This window comes from Silene latifolia, chromosome X (genome assembly GCF_048544455.1).
Source record: "Silene latifolia isolate original U9 population chromosome X, ASM4854445v1, whole genome shotgun sequence".
Taxonomy (NCBI): Eukaryota; Viridiplantae; Streptophyta; class Magnoliopsida; order Caryophyllales; family Caryophyllaceae; genus Silene; species Silene latifolia.
In genome coordinates this window covers 63,236,838-63,257,870 of record NC_133537.1, presented here as the reverse complement: position 1 = coordinate 63,257,870, position 21,033 = coordinate 63,236,838, and the positions used below count along the sequence as shown (strand labels likewise).

Below are 21,033 nucleotides of genomic sequence, written 5' to 3'. Positions count from 1 at the left end.
GTTTTTTGGAGGTGAATTCAATTTATTTTATTTTATTTTTGAATTTATTTTCCCAAGTTTATTTTATTGAAAATAAAATAAATAATTGATTTGAAAAATCATTTTATGAATATATTTGATTTGAAAAATCATTTATTTTAATGTGTTAATTGATTTGAAAAATCGATTTTTAAAGCGAAGAGAACTCGTTTTGAACATGTGTTTTTGAGCTCGATTTTAGCTCGGTTTTTGAGCCTGTTTCCTTTACGAATTGGCACGAATCTCGAGTACACTAACCAACCTAAGCCTCTACCCATCCACCCTTGTTCGAACCCCCTATCCACGGCCCAAATTCCATCCCCAAACACCCCCCAACCAGCCCGCGCATACAAACAGCCCCCCTGTTTTGCGTGATGAATCCCGAGCCCAAAACCCGCTCCAAATACCACCAAAACCCGTACCCATTAATCCTAACCCATTCCCCATCAAGCCTTGTTTGTTTCGTTTGAATGTTGCTAGATCAATCAACCCACATGCTAAATTACAACTTTGACAAAGTTAGTTTAGTTGCGTCTAAAACGACATAGAAATTGTTGTCACATGTTAGGGTTTAAAACGATGTTTGCATATCATATATCGTAGTAGCTATGACCTTGTTTGAACTCCGACACTTGACTTAGTAGAGGCCGTTATTGACGGGCGGGGTTGGGTGTCCTTATGGCCTTCCCAACACGTACCCTCACCCCTTACTCAAGATCTATGGTTTGTGGATCCGTCTAAATACCATTGGATTACGAGAGTCATTCAAATCGAGTGATATAGGGTACAAGTCTTTATCTTTAATCACTCGTAGTCGATTGGCTTTATGCTTTTCGATGAAAGGTGTAAAGTTGACTTGAACGGTTCCAAGTTCCCAAAAAACTTGGTGGCGACTCTAATTTGTCTTAATTCGATTCGAAAGAACCTCGAGTCGATTATGCCTAGTGTGGATCCCGCGGACGCAGTTCCCGAGGGCCTTGTCCACAATCAGCGAGCTGCAACCTAGTCCGGACATGCTGAGTATAGAGAACCCCTTCTAATTGTTTGTCTCTTACAAAATGACAATCAATGTTGAGGTGCTTTGTCCTCTCATGGAAGACAGGATTTTGTGCTATGTGTTGTGCAGCTCGATTATCATAGTACAAGGGTATTGGTAGCTTGATAGAAACTCTCAAATCATGCAGCAAACCAACCAACCAAACAAGCTCACTAGTTGTGTATGACATGCTGCGGTATTCTGCCTCAGCAGAACTCTTGCTAATTGTCACTTGCTTCTTGGTTTTCCAAGAAATTAGGGAGTTGCCTAGAAAAATGCAGTAACCACTTAAGGATATGCTGCTGTAAGCACAAGTGCCCCAATCAGAGTCAGTGTATGCTTGGATGTTCAGAGAAGAGTCTGCAGAATAGAACAGTCCAGCATTCACAGTCCCTTTCAAATATTTGACAAGATGTTGAGCTTCTTGATAATGGGGCTCTCTTGGAGAGCTTAAGAACAGGCTTAAGTGTTGTACACTATAAGCTATATCAGGTCTTGTTAAGCTGAGATACAATAGTCTACCAATGAGCCTTCTATAGACCTCAGGTTCAGGTAGCAACTCTCCCTGATCAATAGACAGTTTCAAACCCTTTTGCATTGGAAAGGAAGTAGCCTTACACCCTTCAAAACCAGCATCCTTGATAATGTCAAGGACATATTTCCTATGATTTAAGAGTATACCTGTTGCATTTCTTGATATTTCTAAACCCAAGAAATATCTCATCTCACCAAGGTCCTTGATGGTGAATTTCGGGTTTAATTCCATTTTGAGTAATTCCAGAGCATTTAAGTCATCTCCAGTCAACAAAATGTCATCCACATATACCAACACAATAGCTAGTCTCTGAGTATACTTGTCTTCTTTAGTGAATAGAGAATAATTTTGTTTGGACTGGACATAGCCAAGCTTAACCAAAAATTTAGTTAACTCCAGGTTCCATTGTCTGGAAGCCTGCTTCAATCCATAAAGTGATCTAACCAACTTACAAACCTGATCCTTATGAGCCTTGTTGTAACCCAAAGGTGGCCTCATATACACCTCTTCTTCAATGAATCCATGTAAAAAGGCATTGTTTACATCAAGTTGAAATAAGGACCATTTCTTTATAGCAGCTACTGCAATTAAAGTTCTCACTGTTGCAAATTTTGCAACAGGAGAAAACGTATGCTTATAGTCCTTATCCTTGACTTGATTGAACCCTTTGGCTACTAGCCTAGCCTTGAACCTCTCCACTGTGCCATCTGACTTGTGCTTTATTTTATAAACCCACTTGCTACCAATTGCTTTCCTACTAGGGGGCAAAGTAGTTAACTGCCAGGTATTGTTCTTCTCTAATGCTAATAACTCCCGGTCCATAGCAGCTACCCATCTAGGATCCTTACAAGCCTGAGTATAATAACTTGGCTCAACTTCCTTAATAACATTTGTTAAAGAAGTAGTATATTGCTCATCAAAGTCTGTGAGTTGTCTTATCACATCAGAATGAAAAGCTGAAGATGTGCATTGATAATCAGCTAGCTTGACAGTCTTTTGTCTTGCCCTTGTTGATCTTCTGAGAGTAGGAGTGACAGACACAGGTCTAGTAGGTACTATATTAATATTACTAAGTTCTGTATTAGTCTTAGGTAACTCAGAAAGAGTATTATTTTGACTAATATCTGAAGTATTAGGAGTAAACAAAAACTGAGAACTTTCTGTAATATTAAGATCTGTTAGAAAGTCTTGGGATACAATAACATTACTGTCAGTCTTATAAGGAAAGCAGTGCTCATAAAAAACAACATCCCTATTGACAAATACATCATGTGTATCAAGGTCATAGAGCTTGTAACCCTTCTGAGTAGGAGGGTAACCAATAAAAATACATCTCCTTGCCTTAGGTAGAAACTTATCTTTGACAGTAGGTGGTCTAGAAGCATAACATAAAGTACCAAAAACTCTCAAATTATCATAACTAGGCAAGGTTTTGAACAAAAGCTCATGTGGGGTCTTCCAACTGAGGACAGAGGAAGGCATCTTATTAATAAGAAAAGTAGCAGTCAGTAAGCAGGCTCCCCAAAATTTTATAGGTAAATGTGCATGAAATCTCAATGCTCTAGCTGTTTCCAAAAGGTGCCTATGTTTTCTCTCGACCCTACCATTTTGTTGAGGCCTACCTACTATACTTCTTTGGTGAATAATTCCTTTAGATGCAAACAGCTCATTGCACTGTGACTGAAAAAATTCAGTACCATTGTCAGACCTAATTATTTTAACTTTAGCATTGAATTGAGTCTCAACAAGAGTTAGAAAATTCTTGATCAAATGTGGCACCTGGGTCTTATGTTGAATTAGAAAGGTCCAGGTTTTCCTTGAGTAGTCATCAAGAATAGTCAAAAAGGATTGAGCTCCAGACATGTCAGGGTGTTTATAAGGTCCCCATAAATCCATATGAATGAGATCAAAACATTGAGTTGCATAAGACAAACTCTTATAGAAAGACAAAGAATGATGTTTAGCCAAAACACAAGTTTCACAATACAATTTATTAACACCTTGAAGTACATTATTATTTACATGCCTCAATTTTTCAACAGAAGAATGCCCTAGTCTGGCATGTAATAAAGCAATATTAACAGTTTGAACAGCATTAGCAATAGGCATACAAGATGTAGATGAATGTTTAACAAGTTCAGATGCCCTAATTTTATAGAGATCTCCAATTCTGATTCCTTTAGCAACAATAGCCTTATTTGAATGGTCCTGAAAGAAACATGAATCATCCAAGAAGGTAAAGTTAACTTAGAACTGGTTATTAATTTAGCAACAGATAAAAGATTGGCTCTGAAATCAGGAATGAGAAGCACATTGAAAAGAGTAATTTCTTTTGTCAGAAAGACAGTGCCAGTGTGATAAACAGTCTTAACAGACCCATCAGGAAGAGAAACAAAGAATGGACATTTTAATTTTTTAATATCATGCAACAAGGAGACATCTGAGGTCATATGATCAGATGCTCCAGTATCAATGACCCAATCTTTGCTTGGAAAGAAAACTGCAGTAAATTTGGTAGAAGACTTACCTGCAAAGTGAGTGTAAGATTGAGGCCCTGGATCACCAGATGAAGAAGATGTCCTATCACTCAATGCTTGCAAAACTTTAGTCATAACTGAATCAACAATTCCTTGAACCAGATCAGGTGACATTTGTGAAGCAGCATCTTTTGCAGATGTTTGAGAGGGTGGAACAGCCAAGACAGATGGATTGTATACTGAGACAGCAGGAGAGACTGTTGGAGGATACCCAAAAGCAGTAGGGTAGAATGGATTGACATTAGCACAATGTCCAGACTGTGGGACAGAAGCATATTCAGCATCTTGATTGCCACACACTTCTGCATTATTGACAGGTTTCTGTGGTGGTTTAGCAGAATCTGCAGATTTTGTCTTTCCTTTGGCTTGTTTAGCCTTCCAAGCTTTGAAACTGTAGCAGTTCTCAATAATGTGTCCCTTAATCTTACAAAAAAGACAAGTCTGCAGCTGAAAACAATCTTCAACCTTATGATTGGTCTTACCACATTGTTTACAAGGTGGATAACTAGTTGAGCTATCTTTTGGACGTTTACCCTTTGGATTTGTCTCAGTATTATGAGGGTTGACATAACACTTTTTAGCAGCATAAGCAACAGAATCAAGAACAGCAGTATGGGTACTATCATTGATAGTCTTCTGTCTCTCAATCTTTTGTAAGACTCCTAAAGCTTTGTTAATAGGAGGAAGGGGATCCATGGAAAGCAATGAGGATTGGACTTGCTCATAACCAGCATGTAAACCCATCAAAAGTTATATCAGTTTAGCCTGTGTCTCTCTTTCAACAAGACGTTTCAAGAGACTACATGTACATTTAGACATGATACCACAAGTACAATGAGGAATAGGGTCCATGTGATCAATATTTTCCCAAAGACCCTTGATCTTAGTGTAGTAATCAATCAAAGATGCATTTTCTTGCTTAAGATTGACAAGTTCCTTCTTTAACTCATAAAGTTCTAACACATTCAATTGACCAAAACGTTCAACAATTTCTGACCAAAGATGTTTAGATGAATTTGCATATTGAAAATGATCACGTAATCCTTGTACCATAGAATTTCTAATCCAACGAGACACAAAAAGATCACAGCGAATCCAGGAATTGTACCTCTTGTCATTCTTTTCAGGAATAGTGCATTCTCCAGAAATAAACCCAATTTTATTCTTGGAAAGTAATGTCTGAATCACCTCTCTCTGCCACTGACGAAAATTGGAGCCATCAAACAGATTCTCCGTTAACCTCAACCCATGTTGCTCAGTTGTAGACAAGAAGAGGGGATCATCATAAGGTGAAAAAAGTGTTTTTTGATCAGTTGAATCAGGAGTAGCCATGTTTGATCAGAAGAATTGTGTGATAAAAAAAGATGAATGGATAAAGATTTTAATGGGAAGTGATGAATATATTCAAAGAATTAGCAATGAATATATGAATTTGATGATTGCGGAAGCGAAAAAATTGTGGATCGTTATACCACTGATACCATATAAACCATGATCAAACTAGATGATCATAATCATATGATTGTATGATGATAATATTGTTAATTGAATAACAGTAAAGTAAAGATAGGAAGAGAGATAGAAGAAGAAAGAATTTTATTATTGAGAACTTATGATTTTCTTACAAAGGGAGGAGTATATATACTAGACTATTGAATCAATGTTTGAGTTAGTTATAGTCAATTTTTATGCTAACAACTTTCCTAACTAACTTTTATCCAATAGTCTATAGACACTTATCTTTACACGGTCAATATGTGACATGGGTTGCACCTAATACAAATGATTGAGACGGGGGTATATTAATGAAATGATCAATTAATGAAGTATTTTGTGACAACTTTATATAAAATTTAGATATATTATTTCACGAACATAATAAGGCCAAACAAATTTCTCCAATGTTTATGATAGAGTTTTGAAATGTAGTTTCTCCCCACCTTGATCCATCTCATGCACCCATATGCAACTATTTGTCTTAATCTAGTTGATTGGTGCTTAATTTGATTTTTCTATGCTTTACCCTACTCACTTTTAATTTGATTTTCGCTAACAACTATCCTCGACGTGGTCGTTTAATTGCCATTCTACATTTCTACTCCCCATTAACTCATTATTTAAGCAATTAGTCTGGTGGTAGACGGGTATATCCGTTTAAATATATAGACGGGTTAAATATGTCACCACTTTCATAATAAGACAATCTCTACCATTCTACTTGTTGTTTGTCTTATTATGAAAGTGATAACATATTTGACCCGTCTACAACTTTAGACGAAATAGTGTTCGTTTAAAGTGAGATTTTGTGTTATTTAAGCTGCATTAACATATAGTGTTGCTCTGGCAATTTTATTGTCATATTAAATAAATATTGGTACATAATTGACAAGATATTAACTACGAGTATTGATTAGGGCGGAAATGGAGTAGTTTTGAAATGATTAACCACGCAAAAATCAACGGATTCTCCTAATTAATCAAAGAGATTCTCTCTGTACATGCATTTGATATTATTAGTGTGTCAGAAGGGAGATACAATAGAATCATGGGTATCAATAGACGATGGATTATCAATTCGACTTACCAAACACTTGATTATTATGTGCTTTATAGTAAAGATCGCGTTGAAATTTTGAAAATAAATGGACTAATGCATTATGCATGGAGGTTAATAACGGGGTTACTTCCAACTTCCAACTCACAACGGTTACTAACATAACTTCGGTGATAATACGGTTGTTGATAATTTGATTGGGACTTGCGAGTATTTTTTTCCGAAACATATTAAGTTAGGACACCTCTTAAATGGTCTAAGGATCTTCTTCCTTAACTGGAAAAGTCTGGTCCCTTTGGTACTTATTTAACAAAGGAACTAGGGGATGCAAAAATTATAAGTACTTCGTATTGTTGGGTTCCTTTAATTGATGATAACATGTCCATTTAATGTGTGCTATCTTAGTTTACTTTTTTAGGATTTATGATTAAATCAAGCTTGGATTAAGAAGTGTTGAATTGTTGATCACCCAATGTATTGAGTCCTAGGCATCATCTAATGTACAAGTTAGAAAGTAGAGTATTTTAAAGAAATAGAAACAGTCAAGGCCACTGTTACTTTCACAAGTAACAGCAGCCTGTACCGTTGCCTTGATTCATAACACCTGGAACTTCTTCTTATCTTTCAAAAGTCATTCACGTGTCTTGCATTTTAAAAGATGACTTTCAGATTTTTTGCAAGGATTTGGCCTTCTAGAAAAAGTGGTTTGAGTAATTATCATTTCAAATTGTTTCCTCTTTGTGCAAGTTTGACTCTTTGGTCTTTCATAAAATAAGGATTGATTTTTGCCATTTTTGTGAAAGCTTGTCATCATGTGACTTGTTTTCCACCCTTTGTTTTCTGAAAACTTATGATCTCTTTTGGATAATTTCAAACACTCTTTCTCTCCTTTGCCTTTTGAATAAGAACCCTCTTTTGTGCAAGTTTGGGAAGTTGTTGAACCTCATCACATGTGATGGTCCTTGATCCTTAAAACCCTAACAACCCACCTTGCTTACTCTCCCTATAAAAGGCGTGCCTTATCCCCTCAAAACCTTAAGACTTTTTCTGAGATTTCATCTAAGTTTGCAAAATTGTTTTCAAAGCTTAAAAACCGAGTCTTTACTTTGCAAAGCTTTTAAAAGTCTTCAAGTGTTACAATCATGGCTACTGTTACTTTAATATACTAGACTCTCTCACTTATGAACCGTTGATCTTGTAAAGTTGTCCATCTCAATTCTTTTTAAGAATAAGCTAGTGGAAACTTGATCCTTATAACGTTCTAAGTTTGTGTGTAGAGTTTAGGACGGAGTAGTCTTTAACTCTTTGGCAACCGGAGTAGGTTGCGAGTTGACTTGTTCTAGAACGGAGTAGTTCTTGAACTTGTGTCACAACCGGAGTAGGTTGTTGTCTTTTTATTGTACGGGTTTTTTAGTAGTCGGAGTAGATCACTAAAATTAATCAATAAAATGTAGATTGGACGTAGGCACTTGAGTTCTTGCCGGACCAAATCAAAAATCACGTGTTTGATTTTATTTGTTTTATTCCGCTGCTCTTTATTTCGTTTGCATTTCTTTTACTTAACTTTTGAAGTAACAGTTCCACATACTGTCACATTTGGTCTGCAGTCTGTACTTCATGAACTGAGACAAATAGCTACAGTCAGAACAATGGTTACTTTCATACTTCAGCAAACGTCCATTTTAATACTCGTTAAATTTCTCGATATTATTCGAAGTATTCTCCTATCTCCTTTCATCCTATAACTTACTTTAAATCAATAAAGTTAAACTTAAATTTTTAGATAGTACCTAATTCACCCCCTCCCCCTCTTAGGTACTTGAATCCATAAACTCAACACGTATTACCGTGTAGTCTCTTTGTATTTCGAGCACCGCTCATCATAGAGATAACAAGTTGAAGTCCACCATTAACAAAGTGCAAGAATTCTAGACACGGGCAACTACATTTGGTACTTGAATCCATAAACTAAACAATTGGTATCAGAGCCTCGTGCTCTTGATCGAGGCTAATCGCCTTAGAGTTTGATTCGTGGGTAATGGATTTCGAGAAACACTCTAAGATCCCGGTCTTTACCGGTGCGAATTTTGGATGGTGGAAACTCAAAATGGAACATTACATCAAAAGCATAGACTATCAATGTTGGAACATCATCCAAAATGGACCTCTTGTTATTGAGGAAACCGATATCTTAAACGGTTTCACCAAAACGAAAGAGGAAAAAGATTACAATGAAAATGACTTCAAACTTGCCGAAAAAAAACTCCAAAGCAATGTCGATTCTTGAACGTTGCGTTGGTGAGGGGGAAGTTAGTCGAATTTTTGGATGTCCTACGGCAAAATCTATTTGGGATTCTCTTGTACTTGCCTATGAAGGGACATCCCAAGTGAGAAAACACCGTGTTGAGCTTCTCATGCAACAATATGAGATGTTTAGAATGTCAAAGGACAAGTCCATAAATAGTTTTTCTTCACGTTTTTCTTGTATTATTAATGAGCTAAAGAGTCTAGGAAGGAATTTCGAGTCTGAGGACAACATTCGAAAAATCCTTCGTAGTCTAACCTCTAAGTGGCAACCCAAGGTCACCGCCATAGAGGAAGCTAAAGACTTGTCAACCCTATCTCTTCATGAACTAATGGGATCACTAATGGCTCATGAGTTTAATCTCGACAAGCATTCTAGTGAGTCCTCAAAGGGAAAGAGTCTCACCCTCACATCCTCTCCAAGTGATGGAGAAGATGAGGAGGAAGACGAGTTTGCTATGTTCTCAAGAAATCTAGCCGGGTTAGTCAATGGTCAAGGAAACAAAAGGTTCACTAATAATTACTCGAAAAAACGCTTTCCTAAGAAACGACCTAATTCCACCGTGGGATGCTTTTAATGTGGTGATAAAACTCACCAAATTAAAGAATGTCCCAAGTGGGATGACATCAAATCAAAGGAAAAAATAGAAAAAATTAAAAAAGACTATAAACATAGAGTCATGAGTGCTATTTGGAGAATGTCCGACTCCGAGGAAGATGAGGAACTCATCGAGGAGGAACTAAAGGCTAAAATGTGTCTTACAAGTCATCTTAAGGACAAAGTCTCAAAAACCTCAAAAATCGAACACCTAAGATGCCTCATGGCTAATCCCGATGACTCCGAATCCGATTCCGACAACGAGGTAAATCATCTAAAGGCCAAGGCTAGAACTTACTCCAAATAGAAAGTATGTAAGCTTCTTGACCAACTTTTTGATAAGTGTCGGTTTCAAAATGATAAACTTGAGGTAATGCAAAATGAGATTGAGGAAATTGCTCAAGAGAACTTTAACCTTAAAAATGAACTAAAAGCAACAGACAACGTCACTGTCACCTCTGAGGCTTATGATGAAGTTAAAAGAGTCAACAGGTTGAACAAACATTTGACTAAAGAATTAGAGCGTCTTAAGATGACCCCCACGGACGTCTCTGACCTTGAAAATGTCAACACTACCTTGGTGATGCAAGTTTCCTCACTAACCAAGGAGCGTGATGATCTTTTGAAGGACAAAGATGCTCTCGAAAATGAAGTCTATGACCTTGTGGTTGAGATTGTATACCTAAGAGAAACAGTGTCTGGGACTGTTGCTTCTGACAAACATTTAGACAAGTCCAATGAGAAAATTGAGTGTTTGGTCAATGAAAACAAGTGTCTAAAAGGTGAGGTAGTTAGTCTCAAGAAAGAAATAGAGGTTCTTCATGAAAGGCTTATCTTTCTTCAAAAGGGTATGCCCGAGTGTAGCACTTCTAGATCTACTCCTCATCATAGATCCGATGAATTCGTTGATCTAAACAAACGTCTTGATGAGATGACATCCAAGTATGAGGAGTCCAAAGAAAAGATCGGATATATCGTGTCTAAACTCAATAACCACACCCATGACTTCATAGTTGAGAAAAGGTTGTCTATAGAAAGTGTAAACAATTATGAACTCAAGAGGGAAAAAGAAAAGAATTTGCATCTCCTCTCTAGAGTCAATGACTTGACCAATGAACTTATAAATGCTAAAAACATCATTGAAAAATGGGAGGGAAGTCAAACTGCGTTAAACTTTCTCACGAGTCAAACCGAGAGATGTAGCAAAGTTGCTGGTTTGGGCTTCAAATGGAACAATCAGACAGACTGTTGCATCCAGAAGCCTAAAACTGATTTTAGAAGAAGGAAATACGTTGGTCTTCTCGAATACATTATTTACAACAATTGTGGTAAGAATGGCCATGTCTTCAGTGCTTGTAGAAAAAGATTTGATGACATTAACAAGAACATCAAAGTAATAAGGCAAATATGGATTAGGAAAGACACCGTAAGATATGTTGATCACAAAAGGGGACCCAAGTTTGTTTGGGTTCCTAAACTCAAAGTTTAATCTTGTGTAGGGCTTGGTGAGAGGCGGCCGCAATTGGTACTTGGATAGTGGATGCTCTCGTCACATGACGGGTGATAGAAGCCAATTCCTCTCACTTAAAGCATACAATGGTGGCACGGTAAGGTTTGGTGACAACAAAAAGGGTGAAGTAATTGGCATTGGAAAGGTTGGTAAGTCACCATTACTTTGTGTCGACAACGTGCGGCTTGTCAAAGGTTTGAAGCATAATCTCCTTAGCATTTCTCAACTTTGTGATAAGGGTAATATTGTAGAATTTAGTGCTAATGTGTGTCGAATAATTGATGCCACTACTCATGAATTAATCCTCGAAGGAAGACGTGTCAAAGACGTGTACTTAACTAATTTGAACACTCTATCCGGTCATACCATGTCTTGCATGAGTGTAATGAACAATGATCCTTGGCTATAGCATAAAAGGTTTGGTCATGTTAGTACTAAAACTCTTAACACCCTTAAAAGACTTTACTTAGTTGAAGGCATTCCCAATATGAAGTTTGATTTTGATAAGTGTGTGATGAATGTGCTAGAGGCAAACATGTTAGATGTTCTTTTAAATCCAAAAGAATTGTGAGTACATCTCAACCTTTACAACTTCTACATATCGACTTGTGTGGACCAATGAGAACTAGAAGTAGAGGTGGTAGTCGTTATGTGTGTGTCATTGTTGATGATTACTCTAGGTTTGTTTGGGCACTCTTCTTAAGCTCTAAGAATGAGGCATTTGATGAGTTTCTAATTTGTTTAAGAAAGATTCAAAATAAACTTAATTTAAAACTTGTTTCAATAAGAACCGATCACGGAACCGAATTTGAAAACTCATCATTTGGTGCTTATTGTGATGACAATGGTGTAGACCATAACTTCTCGGCTCCTAGAACCCCACAACAAAATGGTGTGGTTGAAAGGATGAATAGGACCCTTGAAGGTATGGCTAGAACAATGTTATTATGTAGTAAGTTGCCTAAGAACTTTTGGGCCGAAGCGGTAAATACCGCTTGCTACATTCATAATCGTGTCATGATAAGGAGTATCTTGAATAAAACTCCCTATGAACTACTACGTGGAAGAAAACCCAATATTTCATATTTTAGATGCTTTGGAAGCAAATGTTTTGTTCATAACAATGGTAAAAACAACTCGGGTAAGTTTGATCCACGTAGTGATGAAGGGGTGTTTATTGGGTACTCCGATCATAGCAAGGCCTATAAATTTTACAATAAACGAACCATGTTGATTGAAGAAAGCATCCATGTCATTTTTGATGAATCTAGTGTGCTTGGACAGGTACCAAACGTGGAATAAGATGATGATGATGATGAGTTTGAGATTGGTCTCGTTCGAAAAGATTTCGTGTTCGAGGAAATAGAAGCTCCCAACGCTGATTTGCAACAGCCATAGGAACTGTTACCTTCAAAGGAAAGCTGCAACTCAGGGGGAACACGTGGCACACCTGCTGCCGTTTCCTCTCTGGATGCAACAGACCTAACGACTGTTGCCTCCACCTCCAGAATTGATTCAACTCAAAACAGTGATGATGAAGACCACTCTAAGCAAATGGAAACAATCCACGAGACTCGATGTCACTGAGGGGGAACAAGAAACTATTGTTCCAAAGAAGTGGAAACATCAAAGCTCTCATCCACTCTCTAATCTCACAAGCGATCTCAACTCTGGAATTCAAATAAGATCATCCCTCAACAATCTCGCTCATATCAACGAGTATTGTGCCCACAATGCCTTCCTTTCTCAAATCGAACCCGCCAAAGTAACAGTCGCTCTGACTGATGCAGATTGGTTTCTTGCCATGCAAGAAGAACTCAATCAATTCAAAAGAAATGAGGTATGGCACTTATTCCCTAGACCGCCTAATCATACCGCCATTGGTACTAGGTGGGTCTTTCACAATAAGCTTGATGACTCGGGAGAAATTGTAAGGAACAAGGCTAGGCTAGTGGTGCAAGGTTATAATCAATAAGAAGGTATTGACTACGATGAAACCTATGCACCGGTAGCTAGACTTGAAGCCATACGATTACTTATAGCTTTTGCGGCTCACAAAGGCATTAAACTCTTCCAAATGGATGTTAAAACCGCTTTCTTAAATGGATATTTGGAAGAAGATGTCTTTGTAGAGCAACCACCGGGCTTTGAGGACAACGATTTGCCTAACAATGTTTTCAAATTAGACAAAGCTCTTTACGGTTTAAAACAAGCACCTAGGTGTTGGTATGATAGATTGTCTAAATTTCTTATTGAAAATGGTTTTAAAAGAGGCTCCTTTGACAAAACATTGTTCTTAAAGTCACAGTCAGCTGAACTGTTGGTTGTCCAAGTATATGTTGATGACATTATATTTGGTGCAACAAATGAACTCCTATACTTGTATTTTTCGGAACTAATGAAATCGGAGTTTGAAATGAGCATGATGGGTGAGCTAGGATTTTTCCTTGGGCTCCAAAGCAAACAATCAAAGGATGGAATCATGATTCATCAACAAAAGTACATTAAAGAAATGCTTAAGAAATTTAGGATGACAAATGGTAGGTCTCATGATACACCTATGGTAGCCGGGTCCAAATTGGACAAAGATGAACTCGGTAAGAATATTAGTGAAAAGGTGTATAGAGGTATGATAGGCTCACTTCTTTACTTGACCGCAAGCCGTCCCGACATTCTCTTTAGTGTTTTTTTATGTTCTAGGTTCCAAGCAAATCCGAAAGAATCCCATTTTAAAGCCGTTAAACGAATTCTTCGGTATTTGATTGGAACACAAGATCTCTACTTATGGTATCCCTTACATTGTCCTTTTGATCTCATAGGCTTTACGGATGCAGACTATGCAGGGTGCACGGTAGATAGAAAGAGCACCTCCGGAATTGCTACATTCTTGGGTCCTTGCTTGATTTCTTGGGGCTCAAAGAAACAAAACACGGTAGCTCTTTCAACGGCCGAAAGCGAGTATGTTAGTGCCGCACATTGTTGTTCTCAACTCCTTTGGGTAAGACAACAACTCCTTGATTTTGGCATTATTTTTGACTCCGTTCCCATAATGTGTGATAATACGAGTGCAATAAATATTTCCAAAAATCCCATTCAACACTCTAAAACCAAACATATTGATATTCGTCATCATTTCATTCGTGATCATGTGGAGAAAGGACATGTTAGACTTATCTTTTGCAAAATCGAAAATCAAATTGCCGACATTTTTACTAAGCCACTTGCAAGAGAACATTTTGAGAAATTTAGACTAGAAATTGGGTTAATTAATTGCTTGTAATTTTTAGTGTGAGTCTGACTAATTTCTCTAATTGATTAAACTAAAATGGACATATGTTATTAAGTGTTCTACGTGCATCCATATCATTTTTAGACCGAAAATTGACACCATACTCGTGAGTCGATAATCACTCAACCTCATATCTAAATTTACATTTATGTTATGCTACCTTGCGTTTGATTTCGAGTGATCAATTCAATTTATTGGGCCAACTACCCCTACTTACCTCATTTATTGATTGGGCCAATCATCCCTTTAACCCCCCGTCCAAAATCCCTCAACTCACAAAACCTTTCACCTTCCACTCCCTTCATTTCACCTACCCTATAACTCTTTTACCCACCATGGTCAAAACCTCTTTTAACACCGCCATTCCCATCAAACCCGTAAAAATTACCAATCCATCTCCATTATCTGACCCACCAACTACCTCCAAAACTATGCCACCTCAAAAAGACTCCATCCACAACTCCATTACCAACCCCTAACCCAGAACCTGTAAACCCTCATCCAACTCCTCTCGCCACTATTCCTCCAACCACGGTCCCATCTGACGACGTTCCAATCTCCACCATGGTTGGGCGTCGAACTCGAGGTGGCCGCAAGAAGGGTACTACAGTCTCAAGCTCCTCCACCGAAACCGTCACTGTGGATATTGATGATAATGAAGAAACTCCATGTGATCTAAGTGTGAATTCAACAAAACCTGCTGATTCCGTTCCGATTCCGGCGAAGAAAGTTAATAAAAGAAAAGCAACAGTTACTGAATCCTCTTTACCCCCAATTTCAGAGAGTGTCGAGCAAAGTGAAGTTGACCCCGGATCTACTACTCTCAATCAAACCATTGATCCACCAGTTGAACCATCCCTTGAACCCTCTTCTAAAAAATCCAAACCCTCAAAGAAAAAATTGGTGTATCTTTCCCCATCAGATTCAGTGTCACTCACCTCCAAATGGGACATGGCTCGTATTTGGGAACAACTTGAAAGCTTGGATCTTCCCACCTCTATCTACAAAAATTGTGAATGATTGATGTCCCCTAAAGCTATTCACTCTCCTCGGGTCTATAAACAGTCCTGGTTTGAGTCTCCTGCCTTTCACAATGTAAGAGACATGATTATGGCTCAAGGGTGGGAAAATCTATTGAAGCTTCGTGAACCCGTGTTTGTCAATGAAGTGGTTCAGTTATTTGCAACGGTCCGAGTGGATAAGTCGGGTGATTTTCTCATGGCTAAAGTTAATGGTAAACCGCTTAAACTTTTTCAATCTGATTTTGCTACTGCTCTTAATGTCCCAACCGGAGGTTATGACAATCTCCCTGCTGAAACCTGGGTAGCCCTTCCTTATGCCTCACCCTTAGCCGTTGCCAAAGTTGTTTGTCCAAAAGCCGTAACTTGTGGTCCCATTAGTAATACCTCCATACCCCCTCCTCTCCAATTAATCTTCAACATGCTTTGTCGTTCTCTTTACCCTTCGGGTGACCGGGGAAAATTATCCATAGCCTAACAATATCTCATATATCATATTGCAACTCATAAAAAGGTTAATTTGATTGGGTTAATGTTTAAGCGCTTTGACCTTATCTCGGCCAAACTCCGTAAACCCTCCACTAGTATGCTTCATCTACCCTATGGAATGTGGTTGTCAATTGTGCTTAAGGCACACGGGGTATTAGTTAGCTCTAGCATGGGGTCCTTGGACATGTGTGATATAATGAATGATGGTCAAATGGGAAAGATGCTTATCAAAGTGGATAATGATGAACTGATTTCTGTGAAAATTAAGTCGGAACCAGAGGGTGGGTCGTCTAGTCAAGTTGGAACGGGTAGTTTACGGGAAATTCTCCAAGCCATTGCAGATTTGAGTGCTTGGGACAAGCACGATGCTAGTCGAAAGGACGTGGCTCTCTCGGCTCTTACATCTACTATGGACGTGATTCGTGGTGAAGTGGATATTATTTCCACTCTTGTCTCAACTAAGGAGCATGGTGATGATGGTTTAGCCGACCCGTTGGATGATGACCCCTTGGGTGATGGCTCAGATGGTGACCAAGCCTCCTCTCCTTGAACCCTTTACCCGTTTAAACTCTTGCCTATCTTTGCCCTGCCTTTTTCTTTTGTCTCTACCGAATGATCACTCTTAATTTCTTGCTTGGTGGTGTATGTTAAACTACTTTTAGTCTTGGTGAACTATGGTTAGACTATGTTTAAACCGTATGTTTGTGTTGGCCTTGTTATCTTGTCACGTTTGTGTGTGTCTTTTTGTGTTTTCTTATGCGTGCTTGCTCTTGAATGCTTTTGACATCCCTGCCCTTTTGATGATGTCAAGAGGGGGAAAAGGTAAACTCATGCTCTTAATCTCATTGCATATTAGTTAACTCATAACTAGGCCTAACCTTCACACTTTTACTCTTGTTTTGGGGCAATGTAAATTTGCCATGGTAAGTTTGATTTAAGTCCTTGCTCCATAAGGTAATATAGTTCCTTCTCTCATATGATCTTGCTTGATTAAATCTTCAAATAAGTTGTTTACATTCGTTTTAGGGCTTGTCATCATCAAAGGGGGAATTTGTTGGGTTCCTTTGATTGATGATAACATGCCCATTTAATGTGTGCTATCTTAGTTTACCTTTTCAGGATTTATGATTAAATCAAGCTTGGATTAAGAAGTGTTGAATTGTTGATCACCCAAAGTATTGAGTCCTAGGCGTCATCTAATGTACAAGTTAGAAAGTAGAGTATTTTAAAGAAATAGAAACAGTCAAGGCCACTGTTACTTTCACAAGTAACAGCAGCCTGGACCGTTGCCTTGATTCGTAACACCTGGAACTTCTTCTTATCTTTCAAAAGTCATTCACGTGTCTTGCATTTTAAAAGATGACTTTCAGATTTTTTGCAAGGATTTGGCCTTCTAGAAAAAGTGGTTTGAGTAATTATCATTTCAAATTGTTTCCCCTTTGTGCAAATTTGACTCTTTGGTCTTTCATAAAATAAGGATTGCTTTTTAGCCATTTTTGTGAAAGCTTGTCATCATGTGACTTGTTTTCCACCCTTTGTTTTCTGAAAACTTATGATCTCTTTTGGATAATTTCAAACACTCTTTCTCTCCTTTGCCTTTTGAATAAGAACCCTCTTTTGTGCAAGTTTGGGAAGTTGTTGAACCTCATCACATGTGATGGTCCTTGATCCTTAAAACCCTAACAACCCACCTTGTTTACTCTCCCTATAAAAGGCGTGCCTTATCCCCTCAAAACCTTAAGACTTTTTCTGAGATTTCATCTAAGTTTGCAAAATTGTTTTCAAAGCTTAAAAACCGAGTCTTTACTTTGCAAAGCTTTTAAAAGTCTTCAAGTGTTACAATCATGGCTACTGTTACTTTAATATACTAGACTCTCTCACTTATGAACCGTTGATCTTGTAAAGTTGTCCATCTCAATTCTTTTTAAGAATAAGCTAGTGGAAACTTGAACCTTATAACGTTCTAAGTTTGTGTGTAGAGTTTAGGACGGAGTAGTCTTTAACTCTTTGGCAACCGGAGTAGGTTGCGAGTTGACTTGTTCTAGAACGGAGTAGTTCTTGAACTTGTGTCACAACCGGAGTAGGTTGTTGTCTTTTTATTGTACGGGTTTTTTAGTAGTCGGAGTAGATCACTAAAATTAATCAATAAAATGTAGATTGGACGTAGGCACTTGAGTTCTTGCCGGACCAAATCAAAAATCACGTGTTTGATTTTATTTGTTTTATTCCGCTGCTCTTTATTTCGTTTGCATTTCTTTTACTTAACTTTTGAAGTAACAGTTCCACATACTGTCACATTTGGTCTGCAGTCTGTACTTCATGAACTGAGACAAATAGCTACAGTCAGAACAATGGTTACTTTCATACTTCAGCAAACGTCCATTTTAATACTCGTTAAATTTCTCGATATTATTCGAAGTATTCTCCTATCTCCTTTCATCCTATAACTTACTTTAAATCAATAAAGTTAAACTTAAATTTTTAGATAGTACCTAATTCACCCCCTCCCCCTCTTAGGTACTTGAATCCATAAACTCAACACGTATTACCGTGTAGTCTCTTTGTATTTCGAGCACCGCTCATCATAGAGATAACAAGTTGAAGTCCACCATTAACAAAGTGCAAGAATTCTAGACACGGGCAACTACATTTAGAGACCGTTAAGACCATCCCCAAGCAAAAGGTCGACTTAATCGGGTCAATTATAATTTTTACTCTTAATCACCCCTTATTAACTTGATCCATTTTCACCCTCCCAAGAAGAAGGTCACGACCTGGGTCAATTAATCCAATCATTTTCCACTTTCCAACATTTCTAATCATTTCCAATCATTTCCCACATTCTCTACCCCACTAAAACCTCTCTCCCCTTTTCCAAATTAATCCCCAATTTTTTTCCCAATCAAGATCTGAAATCCTAATTTCTCTCCCTTCATGATTTCAATCGATTTCGATCCTTTGTTCATCAATCGTTCATTCCATTCTCAGCCAAATAAATCTAATAAAGATCTTTTGTTCAATCGTTCATCCGATTTCGATTTCGATTATTTGGGATTATTTCGATTTCAATCCTCCATTTCATTCACCAAATAAAGATCATTTATTTCAACCAAAAAACAAAAATACACCTTCATTTCTCTCGATTTGGGATTATTTTCGCGAGATTGATGAAGGTTGATCATTTTCGCCAGATTTTTGGGTATTTTTCGGTTGATTTTCACCAGATTTTGGATCGTCACCGTTCATCATCCCAATAAATCTTCATCTTCCCCAAATTAATTTCTTTGCCCTTCGATCTTCCCCATCATGAACCATCATTATCGTACAACAGGTAAGTTGAGTATGTTTGATAAGGAAATCAATTTTATATGTACTTAAATTTTAATTTAGACATATTAGATCTGAAATTAAGTAAGATTATTAAAAAAAAAAAAGTATGTCAAAATACATCAAAATTGAGTTTATTTTGTACACAATTAAAAAATATAGCCCTTTTTAAAATATTTGTATTTTTTTCTTGTTTTAATTTAATTTATAATCATAATTTAATTTTGTTATTAATTCATTCTTTCCTTTTCTCATTTTGACGGAAATGACAGGAAGCAAGGGATGCTTTGGCAGAGGATAAAGCATACATTTTCTTGCAATTGTCCTTTTTTGTGTGTCCAACCAACCAGAAGATGACACCTATTGGGTCACAAACGAGGTCAATTTGAACAAACAAGGGTCACAAACTGACCTTCACTCACCTTTTCAATCCTTGGATCACCCTAATCTTTTCCTTAAATGTGGATTAAGACGATCTTCCATAAATTGACCCCCCCCCAAATTGACCTTGCTTGGAGGTGGTCTAAGAACAATCACCAATTTAACAACTACTAACATATACTTCCTCCGTACCAGACCAATGGTAACACTTACTATAAACGGACGTACCACACCAAAGGTAACATTCCTTATTTGACCCACAATATTACCAAGTTATCCTCATACATATTTGATATTTACACAAAATGTCATTACATACCCCACCTATCAACCCATAATTAAACCCACAATTACATACCCCACCTATTTTTTCCCTCTTTACCCTTACTTTTTCCACTTTTTCTTAAATACTCCGTTTTTTCCTACATTACCTTTGGTGTGGTACGGAGGGAGTATAACCCAACAGAAGACTGATATTAGTCGTCAAATCGAATGTCGGGGACCTTTTACATTGACATCTAATTTTGAGTTGTAAAAAAAGGTAGTCTAATTAAAGAGAGCATCCTTCAAGGGGCTGACCGGGAAGCAAAACAAGCAAACAAGAAGAACCTTTATAGGTTTAGATGAGAATAAGATTGTAAGAAAGGAGATATGACACGACGTAAATTGGATACATACAGCATGGGAAATAGATATGCTTAGATGGCCGACTAATTATTTGGGCTTTATACAACAACTCGATCTCTCTTTTATAATAAAGTCTCACTTAAATTTCCCACCATAAACTTCTCATCAATGCAACGTTATTCCTTAATCAAAAATATTCACTAATTAAAATCTTTTTAATTAAACATCATCATCAACAACTATTCTTCTTCTTCTTCTCTATTATTCTGTTTGTCAGTCCAAGGGATTATTGCTTTGATTATGGGGACACAAATTAAATACACTTCAATTCATATGTTGCATTCTAATTTCTAAGGTGTACAAATTAAAGCCAAGGTTAGCTCATTAACTCACTTATCTTTTTGTAATTTATTTATGCACGTACACAATTTAGATGGCTAGGCTAGATGCATATACATACACACATTAATTAGTTTTGTATGAGACTACTATATGCACCCGACAAACTCATAAACCATATTATCAAATAAAACATACTCCTCCGTTCCAATCATTATTTTTTTGCCTTTTTTTATATTTTATTTGGGTATTTTTATTTTATGACGGAACAAGTAGGCGGTATTTTTATTACAGAGTATATGAGATGAGACACTTGTATTTACATATGGCAGTATATATGGTACATTCTGATTTCTGACTTACAAATGTCACTATATTATAATTTTAAAAGTAATACTCCTTTAACAACATAGATTTTTTTTGTATCTTTTCTTATGCACTAGAACTAGAATACATGCTGGGAGTCTTTA

At 37.3% G+C, this 21,033-nt stretch overlaps 2 protein-coding genes across 2 annotated transcripts; both read right to left on the bottom strand.

Moving 5' to 3' along the window:
- Positions 1–3,560: 3,560 nt before the first annotated feature.
- On the bottom strand, positions 3,561–5,711 carry LOC141621420 (uncharacterized). The gene is made up of 2 exons (XM_074437946.1): positions 4,117–5,711; positions 3,561–3,797 (listed from the first exon to the last, which is right to left on the bottom strand). The coding sequence occupies exons 1-2, from the start codon at positions 4,868–4,870 to the stop codon at positions 3,784–3,786; spliced, it is 768 nt and encodes a 255-aa protein (XP_074294047.1). The 5' UTR covers positions 4,871–5,711; the 3' UTR covers positions 3,561–3,783.
- LOC141617479 (uncharacterized) lies at positions 4,877–5,458 on the bottom strand. The gene has a single exon (XM_074434676.1). The coding sequence runs from the start codon at positions 5,456–5,458 to the stop codon at positions 4,877–4,879; it is 582 nt and encodes a 193-aa protein (XP_074290777.1).
- Positions 5,712–21,033: the final 15,322 nt, after the last annotated feature.